This window comes from Nicotiana tomentosiformis, chromosome 8 (genome assembly GCF_000390325.3).
Source record: "Nicotiana tomentosiformis chromosome 8, ASM39032v3, whole genome shotgun sequence".
Taxonomy (NCBI): Eukaryota; Viridiplantae; Streptophyta; class Magnoliopsida; order Solanales; family Solanaceae; genus Nicotiana; species Nicotiana tomentosiformis.
Window position 1 is genome coordinate 18075157 of NC_090819.1, and position 22617 is coordinate 18097773.

The 22617-nt window shown below is 34.8% G+C and overlaps 2 protein-coding genes across 3 annotated transcripts; both read right to left on the minus strand.

Moving 5' to 3' along the window:
* Positions 1–1232: 1232 nt before the first annotated feature.
* LOC138897127 (uncharacterized) lies at positions 1233–2287 on the minus strand. Its single transcript, XM_070183085.1, has 2 exons — positions 2012–2287; positions 1233–1664 (listed from the first exon to the last, which is right to left on the minus strand). The coding sequence occupies exons 1-2, from the start codon at positions 2285–2287 to the stop codon at positions 1233–1235; spliced, it is 708 nt and encodes a 235-aa protein (XP_070039186.1).
* A 5046-nt stretch (positions 2288–7333) lies between these two features.
* LOC104118037 (uncharacterized) lies at positions 7334–17006 on the minus strand. Of its 2 annotated transcripts, none has more exons than XM_009629206.4 (3): positions 16754–17006; positions 16513–16650; positions 7334–7615 (listed from the first exon to the last, which is right to left on the minus strand). In XM_009629206.4, the coding sequence occupies exons 1-3, from the start codon at positions 16842–16844 to the stop codon at positions 7599–7601; spliced, it is 246 nt and encodes an 81-aa protein (XP_009627501.1). In that variant the 5' UTR covers positions 16845–17006; the 3' UTR covers positions 7334–7598. The 2 variants fall into 2 exon arrangements, with proteins under 2 accessions (XP_009627501.1, XP_009627502.1); XM_009629207.4 differs by having other exon boundaries at positions 7334–7612; positions 16754–16974.
* Positions 17007–22617: the final 5611 nt, after the last annotated feature.

Sequence of the window (22617 nt, forward strand, 5' to 3'; positions counted from 1 at the left end):
TGCCCACATTAACTCTACGCGATCGCGTATATCCTCACGCGGTCGTAGAGCACAAAATTCACAGCTCTACTCGATCGCAGTCCTCTTCACGCGTTCGCGATTCACAAGATCTCAAAGCTACGCGATCACATCCCGCTTCACGCGATCGCGAAGCATAAAACTTAGCAGCCCTCAATTAACCTTACGCGATCGCAAACAATGTCATGCGATCGCGATGCACAGCTTGCCAAACCTATGCAATCGCGGTTGACCTCACGCGATCGCGAAGAACAAAATTAACACTGCCTCAACTAAGCCTACGCGATCGCGTCCCAATCTTCACGATCGCGAAGAAGGTTTAAAATACCAGAAATCAGCAGGTACCAGCAGTGCCAAAATGAAGGAAAATACTCCGAATACTATCCGAAATGAGCCCCTCGGGACCTCAACCAAATATACTAACAAGTCCTAAAATACCATACGGACTTAGTCGAGTCTTCAAATCACATCCAACAATACTAAAAACACGAATCACTCATAGATTCAAGCCTAATGAACTTTGAAACTTTCAATTTCTACAAACAACACCAGAACCTATCAAATCAAGTCCGATTGACCTCAAATTTTGTGCGCAAGTCATAAATGACATAAGTGAGCTATGAAAATTTTCAGAAATGGATTCTGACCCCAATATCAAAAAGTCAACTCCCTGGTTAAACTTCCAAACTTAAATTTCTATTTTAGCCATTTCAAGCCTAATTTCACTACGGACTTCCAATTAAAATTCCGATCACGCTCCTAAGTCCAAAATCACCATACAGAGTTATTGGAATCATCAAAATTCTATTTCGGGGTCATTTGCACATAATTTGACATCCAGTCACTATTTGAATTTAAACTTTTAATTTTTCTTCAAAATTCTATATCTCGGGTTAGGGACCTCGAAATTTAATTCCGGGCATACGCCCAAGTCCCAAATTACGATACGGACCTATCGAAACTGTCAAAACACTGATTCGAGTATGTTTGCTAAAAATGTTGACCAAGGCCAACTCAATTGAGTTTTAAAGCTCTAATTCACATTTTAATTCATTTTTTGCATAAAACTTTTCGAAAAATTTTACGGACTGTGCACGCAAGTCGAGTAATGATAAATAGTACTTTTCGAGGTCTTAAAACACAAATTAATTATTAAATTTAAAGATGATATTTTGGATCATTACATTTTCATTCCCTAGTAAAACAATCAAACTTTAGTTTTGATCCCCAAAGAAGTCTTCAACTTCCAAATGAGTAAGATCATCGAGGCCTTCAAAATCATCATCATTCAAAGCAAGATTTGACTCGGCATTATCATCATTTTTGTTTGAAGGTCCTGCCTCAAAATTATTTTTAAAGGTCAAGTGAAACTCCACTGGGGCATTAGCATAAGATGCTCCAACATTATTTGACTTTCTTTTGATGGAGTTTTCATAAAGCCTGACAAAATTCTCAGATGCACGGCATTCAATTTTCCAGTGACCTTTCATGCCACAGCAGTGGCAGTTACCGCTTTTGCCTCTTGAAGGATTATTTTGAGAACTCATATTATTTTCTCGTTTGCCATGACCACCACGATGACAATTATTATATCGTTGTTTGCCATTGTTATTCCCACGTACATTCATATGGTCATGATAATTATTCTATCATTTTTTAGATTTATCACGTTTCGCTACCATATCCGCTTCAGAAATCGGAGCTGACCATGTGGGACGGGCTTCATGATTTTTCATCAAAATGGTATTATGTTGCTAGCCACGAGAAGGCATGAGATCAATTTAGAACCCCTTTCACGGTATTGTTGTTGTAATACAATATTTGAGGCATGAAAAGTCGTAAGAGTCTTTTCGAACAAATCATCATCATTCATAACATCTCCACATAATTTTAATTGGGAAGTTATTCGAAATACAACAGAGTTATACTCACTTACGGTCTTAAAATTTTGCAATCGTAAGTACATCCATTCATATCGAGCCCTAGGCAATACCATAACCTTAAGGTGATCATATCTTTCCTTCGGGCTAGTCCACAATTCAAGTGGATCTTTCATTGTCAAATATTCAACCTTCAAACCTTCATCCAAATGATGACGAATGAAAATCATGGCCTTCGTTTTGTCCTTGCTTGATGCCTCATTACCTTGAGTAATGATGTCACCAAGACCTTTAACGGCTAAGTGAATCTCAGCATCAAGAACCCATGATAGGTAATTCTTTCGAGAAATGTCAAGTGCCACAAACTCAAGCTTTGACAAATTCGACATAGTAAAACCTATCAAATAAAATAAATGAAATAGAAATAGTAAGAAGAAATAAACGAAGATATTCATCCGATTCTAAAGTCCTTTCTTATTCTTAAACCACTTCCCGTTCAGTTGCTTCAAAAATGGTCAATCTGATCATAATCCCATAAAAATAATAACATCAATTGACCGGTTAATCATCATAAAAATACATGAATTAGTTATGCCATAATAATAAAATATAAAAATTAGTGTTTATATGAACTAACAAGATTACGTGGTCTAACTTGTACATGCATATACAAGTGGTAATAATTCTTCAAAATAAATAAAAACACTTTTTTTTTCGAAAGCCATTAGTCGTAAGGAAAGAATGCAAAGATATAAAAAAAGATCATTTGATAGACTATTAAAATAGTAGGAAAATATATTTCTAACCAATCTGACAAACATGTGAACTATTGGCATTAAACATACCACTATTGGCATTAAACATACAATAGATAATTGTATGTGTCCAGGTACGGCTTACTATTATGTTTATAAACTAAACATATTTAGGCATTAAGAATACACTCAGTATAATTGTCATCTTTCCCTTTTACGAGACAATACATAATGCTAATTGAGTAAATCCAAAAGAAGTAGATTCCACATAAAAGAAATGTGTAGCAACAATTTGATAATTTAAACAGTAGGTTGTAGATATATACATTGCAAGTGGAATTCAATCTCGAAGTTAGAGAATTCGTGCTAATAACGTATTAAGAAATGTAGCTCAAAGTAACAATATAAAATAAGAAGATAAGTAATAGAATAAGAGAAGAAGAGATAACTTTCTTATTTCATCAAGTGTTCAAGTGTGTCTCATATCACATTTCATGCCTCTATTTATACTATTACATAGAAGGTTATAAAATGATTGTCTTAAACATGACATTAACAATTGAGATCGCCGGGGAAGATCATGGAGAGGAGTTGTGGAGGTGTGAGAGTTACAATCATAATAGTGATGAATAATGAGACGTTATTTATATCGTGGGTGAAAGTTGTGGAAGTAGTGGATATCCACATTTACTAATAGTTGTAGCATCTATCTTATTTTAATTACCTCATTATTTAATTAGTCTAACTAAATATTAAAAACTAAAATCTTAGAAGTGGTAATTTTGGAGAAGTGGGTAACTAATGTAAAACTAATGAAACCTGGTTCTCTTTCTACCTAAGAAAAAACAAAGTTCACCATCATATATAATTTTATCTAAGGAGAGGGTGAAGAGAAGAAATTTACTCTCTCAGTTTCATTTCAATTTATGTGACACACTTTCTTTATTATTTCGTTCCAAAGAAGAATGACATGTTTACGTATTTAAAAATAATTTAATAAACTTTTCATCTTATTCTTAATGAGAATTTTTTATAGTCATACAATTATTATAGCCCTACAAGTTTTTACCCATTAAACCTTTAACTCCACAAGTTTCAGAAGTCTTTTTTTTCTTTCTTAATTTTCATGCCGAATCAAACTACCTCATATAAATTGAAATTGAGGGATTAAAATGTTTTCAAGTTTGATCAAGAAGCATAAAGTTAGCTATCCATAGAACTTATCGAGAATTTGACATCAATCATGGTAAATTTTATGATATAGCCTTCTTATTAGGTTTATAACTGTGAAACTTATGAAGTTTTAAGATAACAAAATTATGTATGCAATCTATGAATGTTATATAGATTGCGGAATGTTTGCAATCTATGAATGTTAATAAAAATTCTTACACACCTTAGAGTAGTTTGAGAGTAAACTGACCCGAGACAGAAAGCCTCGAGTATGTTTATCACTTTTTAGTTTTTGATTAAGAGCAAACTTCATTTATAGTCATCCGGAAAAAATTAATGGCAATAAGTAGCCACAAAATAAATCATACAATTAATAGCCCAAAATCAATTACAAGGGCTAGCCCAAAACCACTGCCACTCTTCCCCCTTCAAATTTCAAACTTTTCAACTACGTAACCTACTTTAATCCATACCTTCCCCTTACTCTGCCACCTACTTAGAGAAATTCGAAGTAAATTGGCTACTTTTCTTGTTTTCATGTGAACTTTTTAGGTTAGAAACACATAATCATTTACTTAAGTAATCGCAGACAAAAAAATCTATAACTAGTGCGTAAGAAACTGGGATACCAATGGGTCAAAGACTTAGAAAAGGTAAGCAAATAATGAGAAGATACCCTCATCGTGATGATATTGAGATGCGAATCCACATTTTGCAAAGAAATAGAAGGAAATCAATCAATACAAATAGGTATGCAGCAAAATATACCATCAGGTCTAAGAATATGGGAGTAATTAGTGTCACTTGATCCATCTCGGACTTCTTTAAGTAAAGACACGAAATTGCTCAAGTGCACCATTGTAAAAGTCCTCAGTTCAAAATAACTGTGTTGATGCATATGTCAAATAGGGGGAGGAAAAACAGATCTAGAACGGCCAGAAGCTTGAGAAGGATTTTCTATTATTAAGTGTGCATATGGTAGGACAGAGTCGACGAGTATGCGATATCTATAGGGTCAGAAACAGAGCAATATGTTTTGATTGGAAAGGGGATATTAACAATGTCGGCTAGTTCAGAACAAGCTTTGTGTTAACATCCTTTGTTTTGGTCTATATTAAAGTCTCATAGCAAATATAACAATGGAGTAAGCAAAAACACCCCTACTCATTGTTCTAGCGGGTAGTTAATACTTTATAACAAAATTAAAGTGATCATTACTACTTATGCTCTCACTATACAAAAAAAGACTCACTATACAAAACAAATATACAAATAGATTTTCACTATACAAAAAATACACAAAATAGACTGTCATTATACAATTTATATACTAAATAGACTGTTACTATATAAAAAATATACAAAATAGATGTCACTATACAAAATATATACAAAAAAAACTGTCACTATACAAAATATATACAAAATAGACTGTCACTATACAAAATATATACAAAATAGACTGTCACTTTTGAATACACAAAAGCACTCGGAATAAATTAATGATACATTGGGAATACATTTCAAAACACATGATACACTCTAAATACACGGTGTGCACACATTATACATACAAAATGTGTATATAATTTATATACACTATGTTTAAATATTAGACAATACACATATGTATACAATTTTGATACATTGTTTAGACAGATTATACATTCATGATACCAAATACACTTGGGATACACTAAATATACACGTTAGATACACAAGCACACTCGAGATAGGCTTAATATACACTAAAGATACACTGTCGAACTTAGGATATAATATATATATATAATATTTATACATTGCAAAATAATATATATACAACTTTTCTACAAAACTGTAATTTATTAAAATTATCCTGTATGTACAACTTTATACATACATATACAAACACACACATGCTGCACTCAATATACACTAAGGATACATTGTCGAGCTTAGGATACAATATATATATATACACACATTGCAAAATAATATATATACAACTTTTTTACAAAACTATAATAAAATTATCTCATATATATATACTGCACTTCGCCTATCATTAAATCCAATATTAAATAGTATTAAAAAAAAAGTAAAAGTAAGAGAGAAAAAAAGGTGTTAGAATTAAAAGAATTGAAGAAAAGAAGTAAAAAAATATAGAAAGAGTAAAAAGTCAAGTCTGATACATAAGAAAGAGAAAACAATTTGGTGTTGGGAAGGAAAAATATCCAGGGAAGATAAAAAAGCTGTACCAAAATTTACTTTTCTCTTTAGTCTGTTGGTTTTATCCGATGGGCTACAATTTGATATTAATTTTATCCGACTGGACATTTCGGGTTACGTGCAAAACTTTGGGCTAATAATTTTTTTCGACGGCCATACAAGGTAGTTTTCTCTTTGATTGAGCAACTTGTGAGGCATATATTTTGAAAAGTTCTAAAACTGCAGAAAAGATACTGTAGTTAAGAAAAAAAGATTTTGTGGTTAAGGGAATAACCAAAATGGAGGTTCATCTAATCAATCTCTGTTCAAAAGCATATTCTTGCTCAGTAATGCCGTGACATAAGCCTACTGGTAAATCATATTCTTCTTCTTTTTTGTTTTTTTGACAATGCCGGTGTCTGACCAGCTTGCGCTCACCTTAACCATTCTATCAGATACCTACTAACTCCGAACCAGCATCAATATTAAGTAACTCTACCCACAAGGTTTAGGCAGATGGGAAGAATCTATAGATCAATTTTTGTATCCACAAGAATTTGAACCTTAGTCTTCTATGTTTTTCACCCACATCATTGACTGCTAAACTAAACCCAGTTCTTAAATGTAAGAAGCAAGAAACATCTTTAACTAACTAAATTTCTTTCTTTTCTTTTTTACCGAATGTCCGCGAAGGGACAAAAACTCTCAGCTGAACCCGATTAGCTGCCCAAATGCAACGAATCGAGAGATACTACAATCGGAGGACTAATCTTCGATATTTTAATGTCGGGAACTTAGTGCTAAGAAAAGTCACCCTCAACACCCGAAATCCTAATGAAGGAAAATTAAGCCCGAATTAGGAAGACCGTACCAAATTCTCGAGGTCACCGGAAAAGGATCTTACAAGCTCGGAACAATGAATACAGAGGTGAAAACCAGGAAAAAAAAAATGAGTGAACCGGTACTGCATGTGAGAATACTAGTACTAGGGAAAACAGTCATAGCACTGCAACATGATAACATTGGAGATCTTGACCAAAGTCCAGCATAAGAATGTCAAGGAAACAATATCAGCTAATACCTTAACCTATATAATCTGTAGGTATAAATCTGTTCGAAATCCGTAGCAGATAGAAAATTGAAAGACAGGATCGTAAATCATGTATGCAGTGAACTCGTCAAAATTGTAAAATATAAAGCTCAGCTAGAATTCATTTATATCCTGACAATCTCAAGCCCTTGCCAGAAAGCTGTACTTACTAGCTATATTGACAGTAAAGTTACGAGGTGAATCTAATTCCAACACACCCTAGAGCATGGGCCAGAAAAGAAGATTTTCTTTGTGTAAAAAATTGAGTTTCATAACATATAATGATCCAAAGAGTCATAGGGAACTATGAATAATCTCATTATTAGGGAACACATTTGCAAGCCATTGAAATATGATTATTGCAAGTGTTATTCACCAATACAAAGATCAATGTACTGCAACCTTACAAAGAGGAAACAACAGGCTTAAGAAAACAACTTGACCCTTCATAAGCTGCTGTCACAACATACTCTCTGGAAACCGCCGATAGTATTAATCTTCATCATCATCTGCAACAAAATTTCGAGCCAGATTAGAACAAATGAAAAACAAGAGCCCAAAGAATCTAGCAACGGAAAACACACAACATAAGGGAAAACACACAACATAAGGGAAAGCCACGCCAACATAAAAATAGAATCCAGAAGAGCAACTTTCAGAATGCCCACACCTTAAAGCATACTGACACAAACATGAAACAAAAAGTTGATTCTATTTCATGGTTGAACATAAGGGCAGTCGCATCCTTTCTCCATCAGTTTTATTGAGCCTTTGGTATCGTAATATGCTTCTATTCTATATCAAATTAGGTAGAGTAGTGCGCTTCTACTCTTCATGCCTAGTTTTCTAAAGGGTTCCCCTGATTTTAAATATAAATTTCATAAGTCATCTTCATGCATTGCTTACCAAAATGTTGAAATCCCTTTTTTTTCTTTGATAAAGTAAAAAATGGATTTAACATTTTAATAAGCAATAGGCTTATGGCATTTATATCTAAAAATGTTCAAAATCCGTAGAATGAAAAATGGAGAACATATTAACTGCGCTAATTTCTTCTTGCTTTTGTTAGTTATGACAAATAGGGGCTTTTAATCAGCAACACCGATTACAATACGTTTTATTGCCCGATGCTTAAACTGCTATTTGAAACACAAACTGATACAACAAACACCTCTTTACAAGTGATTTGTTAACATATTTAATAATAAGTACCAGTATTTGGATAGCATTTGAATCCAGGATCTTAATCTCAGGGTCTACACCCGAATCATTACTTCAATGCTACACAGGGAAGGACATCAAGGCATCAGAATTCCACAGCTATAGCTCACTGTACTGGAACCCACATCGCTTTCAGAAATAATTGAGTTTATTCAACTCGACAACCTCGGAAATACATGGGAAATTACTTACAGTTTTAGAAGTCTAACCATAAAAAATAGGATTTCCTATGACATGTTTCCTAGTGTCTTCCTTTTTCGAAATTTACACCATGTCATTCTATTTCTTGTACTACTCCCTATGTCCCATTTTATGTGGCATGCTTTCCTTTTAGTTTATCCAAAAAAAGAATGACGCATTTTTATATTTAGAAACAACTTAACTTTTAACTTCTCATTTTACTCTTAATGAGATGATTTATAGCCATACATATGTTCATGACTTGTCTTAGACCACAAATATACAAAGTCATTATTTCTTAAACTTCGTGCCAAGTCAAACGTCGCCACATAAATTGGGACGGAGGGCATATTTGATATCTAACATTTAACTTCTTTTTTCTTGCCTAAAATATAAATGTAAAGTTCGTGGGATCTCATACCATGAAACCTGAAAAGCATTATTATAATATTGTAAGAGGCCAATAAACAACCTCCATGTACTTTGGAAGAATTTGTTTGAGAGCATTTTCCTCTTCTGCATTTTGTCCAAACCTCACATTGTAGGTGCTAGGGAAGAATTTTTCCAAGCTCACCAAATATTTACCTTGTTTATGCTTATTCTTTAATTAGGAAAATATTTTCATCTCCTCGTCATGATGAGCCTTTTGAGATTGATAATTTTATTTATTTCTTTTATTTTTTTTTAGGTCACAACAAAGAGGCTGAAAAGTGAAACAAAGAAAACCTGATTTCATTTAAAAATCAGTATTGTCAAGAATTTCGCCTCGCTAGACATTTGATGCAAGTTCTAGAAAGAATTTATTGATCCTACATGTTAGTGATTATCTAATGAAGGTCTTTCTTCCTCCCTCCTTTCCTTTTTGGGCCATCAAATTTTTCAAGTTTGTTCCAAAAAGATTTTTTGATCATGTGGTTAAAAATAATGATATATTATTTAATTAGGAAAATAATGATACACAAGTTTGGAGTTTGTTTTACTCCAGCTTCCCTAACTAATAGGGTAATGGTAAGGGAAGAAAATAATACAACATTTGAGTTAAACTTACATGCTTGATTGTTAGTATTAATAATTCTAACAAACATTGACAAGTATTCTATTATAGATGGCATAGAGTAAAAATATTGTTGGAGCATAAATTTTTGAATTGTGAGAACTCGGTATCAACCTAGTACTAAAAAAGCAAGGATGGCTCTGGCAGCATTCCCAATGTTCCATCCAAACATGCTTTGTCCTACTCTGGAGCCATCATACGTCCAATCTATACTAAAAGAAAAGAAGCTAGTATCTCCCTTAACATCTGTATAATTCGTAGTTATTGTAAAAAAATGAGTGACATGGTCATCAATATTATCAAGATCATAGAGGTGATCAATCTTTTTTAGATAACTATGGTGTCCGGGTTAGCTTGCGCATACCTCGACTAATTCCACGAGATAACTGCTACCTCCCACTAGCAACAAGTACCAGGTAATTGTATCCACCAAAACTTGGACAGATAAAAAGGTCACCCAGTATTTTTTGTCTCCGCTGGAATTTGAGCCTGAGACCTCAGGTTCTCATCCAGTAGGCCAACCCTTGGGTGTAGAGGTGATTAATTTTCTCAGAAGAACAATCAATTTTTTTTCTTACCGCTGAAAATTCCAAACCCTTTCCCAAATCTTGGTAGCATTCCAGCACATATTCCATATAGAAATCGCCTGGTGGGAGCACAAAGGTGTGCCATTGATGATGATTTACGATTTACGAGATGGTTTCGTCAAAATCTCCTTCTACGTGAAATTTCACCCCCTTTTTGGTGTATCAAATCAATGTTTTCTCTGGACTCACGGAAGTTAGTGAAAGAAAGGAAGAAAAAAAGGGTTAGTACTGGTGATTTTCCAGCAGTAAGGACAATGAAGAATGACACCACGATTTTACAACATTCTAGCGGTCCCTTTTTTTAAAGGTCTAGTAAAAAATTTAAAATTTCAACTTTCGATGCGTTGAAAAGGGGCCTCGACGCATCGAATGGTACGTGTCATGTGGAGACTTCTCAAGTGTCGATGCATCAAAACTTGGGTTAGATGTATCCGGCTCAAAAAAAATATAGATATGTTTTGAGCACTTAGGTTTCGAGCACAAAGAGGATGATGAAATCAGGCTTTAACGAAACCATCTCCTATTTCACTAAGAAAATTAATCATCTATATGATCTTGATAATGTTGATGACCAGATTACTCACATTTTTACAAGAACTACTAATTAGGCAGATGTCGAAGGAGATACCAGCTTGTTTCCTTTTGGTATAGATTAGACGTATGATGGCTCTGGAGCAAGATAAAGCATGTTGGGATGGAACATTGGGTATGTTGTCAGAGCCATCCTTGTTTTTCTTAGCACTAGGTTGTTACCAAGTTCTTACAATTCAAAAGTATAAGCTCCAACAATACTTTTACTGTATGCCATCTATAATAGAATGTCTATCAATGTTGGTAGAACTATTAATACTAACATTCAAACATGTAAATTAGACTTAAATGTTCGTAGCATTATTTACCCTTCTATTATCACGATGTTAGTTAGGGAAGATGGAGTAAACCAACTCCAAAGTTGTATATAGTTGTTTCTAACAATACGATCAAAAAACAAAATGGAAAAAGCTTGAAAAATATAAGAGTCCAAAAAGGAAATACGGGGAGAAAGAAAGAACCTTCATGAGATAATCAATAACAATTTCTACACCAAATGTCTATCGAGGCGAAATTCTTAACAACATTGGTTTTTAAATAAAATTAAGCTTTCTTTAAGATATAGCATCTAAGATAGAATGCTTGAAAATGTTGGTAGAATTATTGATACTAACATTCAAGCCTATAAATTTGAAAAGAATATGTATAACATTTTCTTCCCTACTACTATCATGCAGTTAGTTAGGGATGTTGAAGTGAAACCAACTCCAAAGTTGTATATCATTGTTTCTACCAGCATGATCAAAAAAATATTTGGAAAAAAATTTGAAAACGATGGTCCAAAAAGGTAAAGGGAGAAAGAAAGGCCAAGACAGGAGAGGAGGCATCGACCAAGAGTTCAACAATCTAGTATGATGGAAAAAATAGCCCAACATATGGAGACGTTATTGCAAAATTTTAACCAGATAAATGAACGATTTGATAGGGTGGAGGAGCTTTTAGGAAATGTTGAGGGAAAAAGTTGCAGGGTGGTTTCAGCAGGATAGAGCACATCCAGATGCAGGATTGAGTTTACAATTCCAATTTGAAATGTTAGTTTGCGAATGATAAGAGAAATGGGTGAAAATGGGGAATTTTAGATTTTCCTGAATATCCTTCTTTTCCTTGGTCAGATCCAGCCACCATCCTCGTCCCTAGGTTCTATGCTGCTGCTGACTTTATGGACCAGCAGCCTCCATCCACTTCGCTACCACCATCAGATCTCCCAGTTGTGTCTGACCCTTTCCACATAGAGTAGCAATATATTTCCTGGTTTAGCTGATTTAACACATGCTGCAATTGTATATGGAGACAATTCTAGCTTGATTCCCCATTCCAACAAAGGAATAGCAATTCAAGAAGGAGATGTAGGAGGACATCAGAGGACGAAAATAAAGAGGCAAACAGATGTGGATGGCAAGGGACAGGGAATTGTGACGAAGGAACAAACATTTTTGTCTGATGATGATGAGGATATGTATCTTGCTGATTCTTCGGAGAGGGGAGAGAGAGAGATGGGGAAAATTTGGTTGTCTCTCACGCAGCGTATTTCATTTCGGAGAATGAAGCGTTGAAGCATGGGGGAGAGTTAGGTTTTGGGGTGTTGATAAGATGTTTCTATTGTTTAAATATAGTACTATGCCAGATTGCCGGTAGAATGGTTGGAAAGGAAAGCATCATTAAAATATTACAAGAGGCCATTGAACAACCTCATATGTCTTTTCGAAGAATTTTGTTTTAGAGCATAGGAGTTAGGCCTTACCTTCTCTTCCCCTCCAATTAACCTTCCCAGCGTTCCACGCCCATACCAAAGTTTCTCCTCCATCTTTCACCTCCCCGCAAACCTAACCTCGCTGACCAGTTTTCACTAGATAATCCAACTTGTGATCTTCTAAACTATGCTGCTGGAACTCTTCAAAAATGGTGCCGCACTCATGTCAGATCCTCAAAAAATGCACTACTTTTGGAAGATTTGACATGCATGATGCATCCGGCGGCATTTTTGAAAAGCCCGAGCAAGATAGCTTCTAAAAACTAGTTGCTTTCCCTCACCAATGGATAGAAGAGGCCTTTTTATAGTTGGTCGTAAGTCTTTTGAGATCAAAGAAAAGCCGCTAAACATGATGTCTGGCATAAGTGGATTAAGAGAAAGCTGGATTTTGTAAGCAGGAATTGTTGCTCGAAACTACTCATGTTACGAAGTTGCCAGATAACAGTTGTCGCTTCTGAAAAACCTGGTGATGCCAATAGCAGATTGGTGAGGAAGGAGAAATAAGTCATGGTTTTTCAGAACTTCTATAGATTCAACAAATACTTGAGAATTTTCACCATGTATAGACAAAGGAAAAGGTTCAGCATTTTTCGCTGAGTTCTCACTGTATGCTGGATGGTCAGACATAGAAGCCAAAGAATGGAGGTTTGTTGTAAAAAGACACACTCCCAACTCCAGTCTAACACTTCAACAGCCTTTCAAGAGCTACACGTGTTGTCAAGGGTCTCAGTTGGCCAGTAGATTTAATAGATTGTTGATAAATGCAGAAACAAACAAAATCCAAAATTGCTACTCTTGTAGATGCCTAGTGGAACAGCTGCACTGTGAGTACTTTAAGGTTTCTACCGAACTGCAAAAGTGGACATTTAATACATGTGGTATTTCGGATCTTAGCCATGGGTTGATTTTCACTCGGTGGAGGAGGCAAATAGAACCAAATGGTTAGGTGGTTTTGGAAAGGCCTTGAGTTGCAGCTCAAATGGTGATCCCCTGATGCGTGAAAAGGACCCAAAAACTACTTGGGAAAGATCGTATGGATTCCCTCTCCAACTACGGTCCCCCAATATTTTTCAGTTGATTGGAGACATGCTTGGTGGGCTGGTAGAGACTGATTTGGATATGAAAGAGAGGTGTCGGGTTAGATTGTGGATGAAAGCTGGTCCTCCTAAGATCCCCAGGGAGATCGAAACTGCTATTGAAGAATTTTTTGCACTCTATCCCTGTATGACAGGAATACTCTCCTGCGTAAGAACGAACTTGTAGGAGATGAACTAACACAGTTACTCTTTAATCGGTTCACTGCTTGGGCCGTGTAAGGTAATGAGTACTTCTATGCCAGAGGAAATGGCCCCACTTGGGTCTGTCTCTTTAGGCAAAAAGGCTACCATCAACTCTAATTCAAATTAAGAGACAGGGTTGGGGTCTGATGTTGTTTTCCCTCTTTTGGCCGAGCCCAATCGATTACCATCAGATTTAACAACCCTCAGAAATAAACTTAATGCCCAAGCCCAAACTATCAGCATACGATGATACCAAATTTAAACCAAACAACACGTAAGTCCACATAACATAAACTACACCCTATGTCGGTGAAAAACAAAATATAATCAAGTATAAGTCTTAATGTTTTTCTTTTCATCATCAAGTCTATGACAACCACGCCATGTCGTGTATAAAAAAAATATGAATAGCATATGGAAGCTATATTTCATGAGAATTTCAGTCTGATCTAATTCTAAATTCATCAATCTTGGTTCTGTAACTCCAGTACTTAATTTTATTTTTTTTAACTTCAACAGTGGAGGCGACAGATACCTGTTTCTAGAAGACAGAAAGTCAATCAGTAGAAGTAGCAAGGGAGCAAAAGAGATAAAGGCCCAATTGGTAACTGTAAATATATGGGTTGTTGGCTGAGCAAAGACTTTTTTTTATAATCAAGAAATCCCCAAGGGCCGGAGGCATATGGTTTAAAACTCGGTGGATAATGGAACCGTCCCTACACCCTTAGCCACTTATATACTAGATTTTTATCTACAACGGGGTTTGATTCAATGACGTGCGCCTAACCCACACAGAGCAAAGACTAACTTCGGGATACCTTTCTTCCCGTATCTTTTCTTTGTTCCTTTGGCAGCAATATCCATATTCCTAGAAGACAGCTTTTCTAAAGTTCAAAACAGGTGATTCACTATATTAATGACATCCCTAAAAACTTGCAGGAATATAATCAGGAAAAGTTCCCACATTTTCTAAGCATTCCTCAATCAATTGCACTGACCTCCCACCATTGCCCAACTACGTCCTCCAAAAGAATAAGTATTTATTTTACCAACAAACGATTGTGATCAACCAAGATAAGTAGACCATCCGAAGTTCGCCACATTGTTTGAACCCGTACCCCAATAAAGAATCTTCCTTTTTCATGACAATGACTCACGAGTTGCCGCACCTCGACTATTCTATCGAGTACCTGCTACCTCCCACCAGCACAGGTACTGAATAGCTCTGGCCTCCCAAGGCTTAGCTAGATCAGAAGAAATCGTTGAGTGTTTAAAATACAAATCTTTTAACACATTACCCATCAAATATATACATATTTCAATAAATTTTAAGGGGAAAAAATCAAGTTTTAGCACTTTCAGTAGCCTCATGGCCCTCATCTAAATCTTGCATCTCTTACGTGATTGCATAGTTGTCAATAGATAGAAAAAGACAAATACAATAAAGGGTACTTGAAAAAGATTAAAAAGCTTTTATCACATTACTTATCTCTTATGTTGCTCGGACTCTCCAAAAGTGTTGCCGCACCCGTGTCGGATCCTTCAAAAATGCACTAAATTTGGAGGATCCGACACGCACCCAACAATATTTTTGAAGAGTCCGAGTAACATAGCTTATCTCACATATATATATCCTTCAAAATTTCAAGGAAAAGATTCAATTTTTAGCACTTTCAGTTACCAAACTTCATTTATTCACATCCCGCAGTTGTCAAATTCAAATCTTGCATCTCTCTTAGTGGTTCCATAGGTACCAATAAATAGAAAAAATGAATTACAATAAAGTGTACTTGAAAAAGATAAAATGTTTTTTCAAATATCCATCTCACATATACACCCTTCAATTATTTTTATGGAAAAAATTCAATAGTTAGCAATCCCCAGTTGTCAATTTTAAATCTTGCATCTTTCCTAAGTGTTCCATACCAATAGTATAAGTATCGTTTTCGTATTTTCTTATTTTCAGATTTCACTTGAGCCGAGGGTCTAAGGGAAAAACCTCTCTATCTTCACAAGACAAGGGTAAGTCATGCGCACACACTACCCTCCCCAAGCCTTACTTGTGAGATTACAATGGGTTTGTTGTTGTTGTTCATTTTTCCTAAGTGATTCCATAGGTACCGCGACAAAGAAAAGAAAAAAAAAGGACAAATACAACAAAGGGTACTACCCAAGATAATGGTACTCGACACAAATTTTCTTGATATGAAACTTACCAAAATCATGACACCCATTAGCAAGCCTAGCCTTTGATAAATTTTAAGGAAACAACTTAAATTTTTTGAAAAATTACCGTGGAAAAGGATTTTCTGACATTACAAACCTTCGCATGTATATCCTTCAATAAATTTAAGGAAAAGACTCAAAAACTTTTGATAATCGAGAAATCCCGTGTGATGGTTCGAAACTCGGTGGATCCCTCTCTTCTATCCTTCTTCACTAAAATACCAGGATTTTATCTGTGGCAAGGTTCAAGCCAGTAAGGTGCGCTTAACCACACATCACAAGTTGCGTTCTAACCACTAGAACAAAGCATTGGGAGCAGAAAAGATTCAATTTTTAGCACTTTCAGTAGCAGAACTTCATCTAATTGCATACTTTCAAATTGTCAATTTCAAATCTTGCATCTCTCTTAAGTAATTGCACACTTTCAAAAAAAAATTAAAAACAAAAAAAAAATACAAATAAAGGGTACTAAAAAAATTCAGACACTCAACAAAAAAAATCTTGAAATGAAACATACCAAAATAACGGCGCTCATTAGCAAGCCTAGCTTTCTCAAGCAACTTATCAAGATCTTCATTACTCTTAGCTTCCCATTTCACCATCTGATTAGCAGCCACTGCTCCAATTCCCATACCCAACAAATGCTCCCACGGATCTACAAAATACCAAAACAAAAAATAAAAGTCAGAACCAAATTTCAAAAACTTTTATTTAAAACTTCAAAAATAAAATAATGGGTAATGTTTAAGAATACATACGGCGCATGTAAGGAAGTTTCCGGAGGGCATTAGAATACATTTGGGTGCCTAATCCCAAAAGGGCTCCAACCATTGTTGCACTCAACGGCATCCTTTATTCTTCGTTTTTTGTTCTCTGTTGAGGATGTTCTGTTGTTTTGTTTGAAGAAATGGTCAGTCAGCGGCAGGAGGTATGAGCTGGGAAACTCCACTGGTCTTTCAATACTATCGGATTCTACTAATCGGGTTTGGGCTGCTATTAGTTTTCCGTTTTACTTTAAAGCCTTTTTCTAAAGAGGTAATATACCTTTTAAAAAAACTAAGCTATCTCGTTTACCTAGTTAAACTATCCGGTATCACTAAAATCACCCTTAACTATATACTCTTATATAATTAAAAAAAACTTATTAATTTTTTAATGGTACATGTAATACACTCTTCTATTAACTCAGCTTAATCTAAATATCAATTTCATTAAAAAATTTAACTAATAATCAAAATAATTAAATGGGTAAATATTTGGAGGGTTTAAAAAAAAGAGGGTGAAGGGATATGCACACTGTCATTTTATTTTTTAAAGAATTCTCTTCCAAGTCCTCCAATAATGGCTACATCATGTCTCAATCATATTTTTCGTCATTAAACTTCGATTAAACATTGTATTTTTTCCATTAACCTTCGATTTTATTGGGAATTTCAATTTAATACGAGATTTGGGATAAAAAGTTTAGGGTTTGGTAAAAATTTCAGTAGGGTTTGTTAAAAATTATGAGATTTTGGTGGACTATATAGTGTTGAAAGAAGAGGACCAAAATGAAGAAGGAAGATAATTTCTGAAAAAACAAGAGAAAAAAACTTTTCAAATGAAACCCGTAAGTTTGGAAAGGAAGAAGAAAAAGAGGAAGAGGGCTATAATATAAAGAAAATAAAGGAAAAATAGAAAAGTTGAATTTTTAAAGAGGGTAACACAAATTAACCATTAGACACGGCTAAGTGGGGACATTTTTATATATCATTTTAATGAGTAATCTTACATATTTTATTATAGAGTTAATATACTCAAACCCGCCTAAACTATACAACCATTGTCAATTCTCTACCTAAACTATCGCATATCCCCGAAAACTCCCTAAACCATATCCCCCTTCATAATAAAACTCCATCGTCGCTTATATGGCATATTGTGTGAAATAAATCGCTTAAGAGCGCGTGAAGGCTGACAATAACCATTAAAATGGGCCCACCTGACAAAATCTAACGGCTAATTAGCTCTTTTTAAAAAAAATTATATTTTCTCCTCTTTTTCTTTATATTACACCTTCCTTCACCATTGTTTTTACGTTTCTTCTCCATTTTCCACATTTCTTCTCCATTTCTTCATCAGAATCCATTTGAAATTCCCTCTCTCTCTTGTTATTATTGAGTTTATTTCTTATGAATCTCGTTTTATCCATCCTTCATTCTTACCCAAATTTATTTGAAAGAAGGAATACCCTTTCAAGTATTTGTAGAGCATGAGGTTTAATATCTTTTGTGGTTGTGGGCAGCCTGCTTCTTTGAGAACATCAATGACAAATGCTAACTCAGGAAGACGTTTTTTCCGGATGCAAATACTAGGGGGTAATCATCTTTCAAATCATCATATGTTATGTGATATATTATGGCCAAGATTTCATTTTATTTCTAATGGCTTGGTTAAAATTTTCTGGCTAAGGATCGTGTGGCTTGTGGGTTTTTTCAGTGGTATGATCTAGAATTTCATGGCCAATCAAAAGCGTTAATTCTTGGCTTACATAAGGATAAAATGGAACTTGAGGTTGAATTGAAGAAGAGAAAATTTTTGAAAATGTTTCTTATTATTAGTTTAGGTTTCAATGTGTATTTTTGGTTGTTCAATGTTAGGAGGTGTTGTGTAACCATGAACCTTGTTTGTATTAGGTAAAAAGTAGTTGATTAAGTTGTGGCATTTTATTTGAGGTATCTTGAATTAGAGGTGAACGATTCCCCTTTTGTTTTTGGTTCTGTTGATTATGTTGTGGCTAGAAATAACACATTGTATTGGAGCTCAAAAGGCATAGAACTAATTAATTTTACATTAATTTTGCTTTCCAAAAGTATAAAAGTAAAACAAGTTTAATAGTTTACGTCATAACTTGCACCGCAAAAATATTATCCAATCCATAATCAAAGTACTATTTTACATCAATTCCTAACCATAATAGAGTAATGCCGAAGTTTAAAAACCTCCAGTTTTATCACTATCTTTTGGTGATTTTGACCTTATATATTGTAGTAAATCATTTCTGTTTTGAAGTTGTCTAGTTTTGATTGCTTGCTTTCACTTCCATTTCAGGCATTTACTTGGTTTATAACCAAGATCATCAGTTACTACGGGTGAACTTTCCACTGCTCCACTGTTGATTACCCTACTAACAACCCTCCCTTGCTGAAAATTAAGTGAAAAAATATATATATCAAACAACTAAGTAAAAGCTGCAATCTCAAAATTAGCACACCAAACTACTCATTACCTCTATCATATGTATAGCAACTTTTGCTAACATATACTCCATGTCCCACTACTCTTGGCCTCTTAAATGCAGCAAGAACACCTATGTTGCTTGCCTGAGATTGTTGCATATCTGAAACCTGAGAATGTTGAACATCTGAAACCTGAGATTGCTGCACATCTGAGGTGTGTGAGTTCTGCACCATCTTGCTATTGACTCTTTCTTTACCACCCTTGCTTTTAGCATTCTTCTTACTAGTATACGCTTGTGAGTTAGCCTTCGATCTCTTTTTATAAGTTGATTTTTGTGAGTGAGACACTCCCTTTGCATAAACATAAATAAAGTAGTGTTCATCAGAAAACTAACAGAAAGCAACTGATTCATCCCACTTTCATAACTGATTCAAAGTATTCAAACTAATAGAAACAACTATTTTCATAACTGATTCAAACTACTTTCATCAATTAACATAGTGTTCATCAGAAAATACTACTTTCATCACTCATTCAAAGTGATTCAAACTAACAGAAACACCAATAGAAAACAACTATTTTCATCACTTTAACTTAGTAAGAAAACAACTATAAAGTAACAACTAACAGAAAGCAATTGTAAAGTACTATCAAATGGATAGAAAGTGCCTCTGAAGTGCTTTGAGGTTTGTTTGGACATCTTCTTCTATTATGAAATGTGAACTTACAAATTGAGCAACTCATTGATATTCCTCTCTTTGTAAGCTTTCCATTGCTTTTTATCTCCTCAACCTCCTTTTTTTATAGGCCTTCCAGGCATTGTTCTAACAGGAGGTGGTTCAACCTTTGTATTTGTTGGCTCATGCCACATTTACATACATGATACTGGATGTATAAAATGAGAATACGCTTTTAGGTAGGTCTCCTTCTTGTAACACTCAGAAATGAAGTCAAGTAGATTAAGCCTTTTGTGATGAATTGCTGCTACACCAAGTGCACAGGTATCCCATTCAGTTGCCAAGCTCTATAACTACACACTCCCTCAATAAACTTGATAATGTGTTTAATCCTTGTAGCCCCCTTAACTTCATACCCAACATCATCATTTCAGTGTATTGTGCACTTCATTGACCTCTCCACACTTATAACCAATACCATCATTGCCATTGGGGATATGCCTTCATTCCAAATATCTGCAAATGCCCTTACTCTAGTGAGCCTATTCATTATCTTTGTTCTAATTTCTTCAAGCATTTCTTGTGCTTAGGATCCAATACCCAAGCATTGAAGTTTTCAGCCATATTATTATCCACATTGTCACACTTGGAAGAAGTTCTGAATATTACTTTGCTCCATTTCTCAGGATTATAGTTTATCATGTCTTCATATGACCTAGCTTACTTAGCTTGTCCAAATTTGCTTTTAAGTCCAGCTTCATAAGTTGACGTTGCACAACTCCAAAATACATTTCTTCTCTCAATACCCTTCCATTCTTGTTGCTAGTTAGCTAGAATATATCTTGCACACATTCTATGCTAACATTCAGGAAGATATTCTTGAACTGATGAATACAAACCCTGCAAAATAATAGAATAAACAAATAAGAGACAGTTAGTTTAAAAATGAAGAGACTACAAAATAATAGAATAAACAAATAAGCTAGTGTTGATACCCAATTTTGCTCTCATATTTTTCAAAATATATATATACCTTCAAAATAGCATATTTGCATCATTATTTAGTATACAAACCTATACAAGCATTTTCTATAATTTTCCATAATTGTTAGACCTTTAAATTAATTTTTGCTTGTATTTAAATTATCCTTTTAAATTATTTTGTGATGACTTAGTTATCTAAAATAATTATTTTTGTACCTATGATATATGTTTCAAATATTTTATTTCATTCCATATAATTACAGTAGCATTTTTAAGCTATTTATTCAATTTTACAATAATGGCATATATTCATACATAAGAGCTCTTTATTTTATATTATTTATGTCAAAATAGCATATTTTATATTTTTATAATAATAAGTTATTATTTTAAGCATTTCAGTGCATAAATTATATTTTTATTTATTTATTAAGCATTTTTTATAAATCATTTTGATAAAATTTTGGGTATTTAAATAATAGCCCATTCTAACCAAATTTGGACCACATTGGTGGCCCAAAACTACCCAAACCTTAGCCCAGTCCATCCCAGCCCAAAGCCAAACGACCCTTAGTCTCAAACCCGGACGGAACCCGTCTCAAATAACCCGCCCCGTTTCCCTTGTGATCCTGGCCATTGATCTCAAATGATCAACGATCCATAATTAACCTACCCGTTTTATATTACCCCTCACCCTCTAACCCTAATCCCCATTTTCCCTAAAGATCGCCGCCTCGTTTCCCTCCATCTGTTTTCTCTTCTCCTCTCAAACCCTAGTAGTCGCTTCTTCTAAATCTCCCAACTCCAGTTCTAATATGGAATCTCTCCATAATTTGCCTACCATATCTGCTCCATCTCCGTGTTACTTACACGATTTTTAGTATCACTTAGTACTTGCATATTTTTGGCAAGTACTAGGCCTGAATTAGGTGAAAACCGACTTCAAACTTCAAGATCTAGACGTTATTCCGTCTATATACATTCATGGCAAGGCGATATGAAGCCGGTTCACCGAAACCTTTGGTCAATTCCTTGATTTATGTCGAATTACGGTTCAGAATTTTATACTTTTTCTTTTACTCGTTCTATTAGTGATTGCATGTGATAGTTCCTTATTTGCGCTTGATTGACTATTTTTCATGTTTGTTCGTTAAATTCCTACTACTATATAAACTCCTCCACATTCCCCTTTAAAAGAGAGATTTTTTTTTTCACCTGGATTCACTAAAAATCGAAGCTATCACTCTATTATTCTCTCTTATTCTCTTGTTCTATACTCTGATTCTTGGCCGGCTGAAAGCCAAGGCCATTAAACGACCTCCTCCGGTGCAAGCACTGCTCGGAGCCCATTCTAGAGGCTCTTGTGAACTCTGAAGCATCGGAGATCTGGGGTTCTTGCTATTACACTCTTTATTACTCTTTTGATTTTGCTACTGGTTAGTGCTTTTAACCCTCGCAATGTTAAATTTCTTTCTTTCCTTCTGCATGCCTATATGTGTTTGAATTACATAAGCATGTTTTAATCGCGAGTCCCTAATATTGCACTACTGTGATAATGCTCAATACTCTTTGTCATTTTGTGTTAGTTGAACGCGTGAGATAGTTTACTGCTTTGTCTTTAGTTTGTATTAGGCTAATCTGTAATCTTCACTGCGGTTTGCACTTCTATGTTGATCCTTTGTTTTTCTGGAATGAGTTCAGTACCTCTAGCATCTGAATATGTTCAGTTTTGAGTTTCAATG

What these genes read in the sequence shown, in the direction of transcription:
- LOC138897127 (XM_070183085.1), bottom strand. Translation starts at nt 2,287, where the DNA reads ATGTCGAATTTGTCAAAGCTTGAGTTTGTGGCACTTGACATTTCTCGA. An exon ending in ATGATCACCTTAAGGTTATG is followed by an intron (nt 1,665 to 2,011) that starts GTATTGCCTAGG and finishes AAAAAATGATAG; the next exon opens with AATAATTATCATGACCATAT.
- LOC104118037 (XM_009629206.4), bottom strand. Translation starts at nt 16,844, where the DNA reads ATGCCGTTGAGTGCAACAATGGTTGGAGCCCTTTTGGGATTAGGCACC. An exon ending in GAAACTTCCTTACATGCGCC is followed by an intron (nt 16,651 to 16,753) that starts GTATGTATTCTT and finishes GGTATTTTGTAG; the next exon opens with ATCCGTGGGAGCATTTGTTG.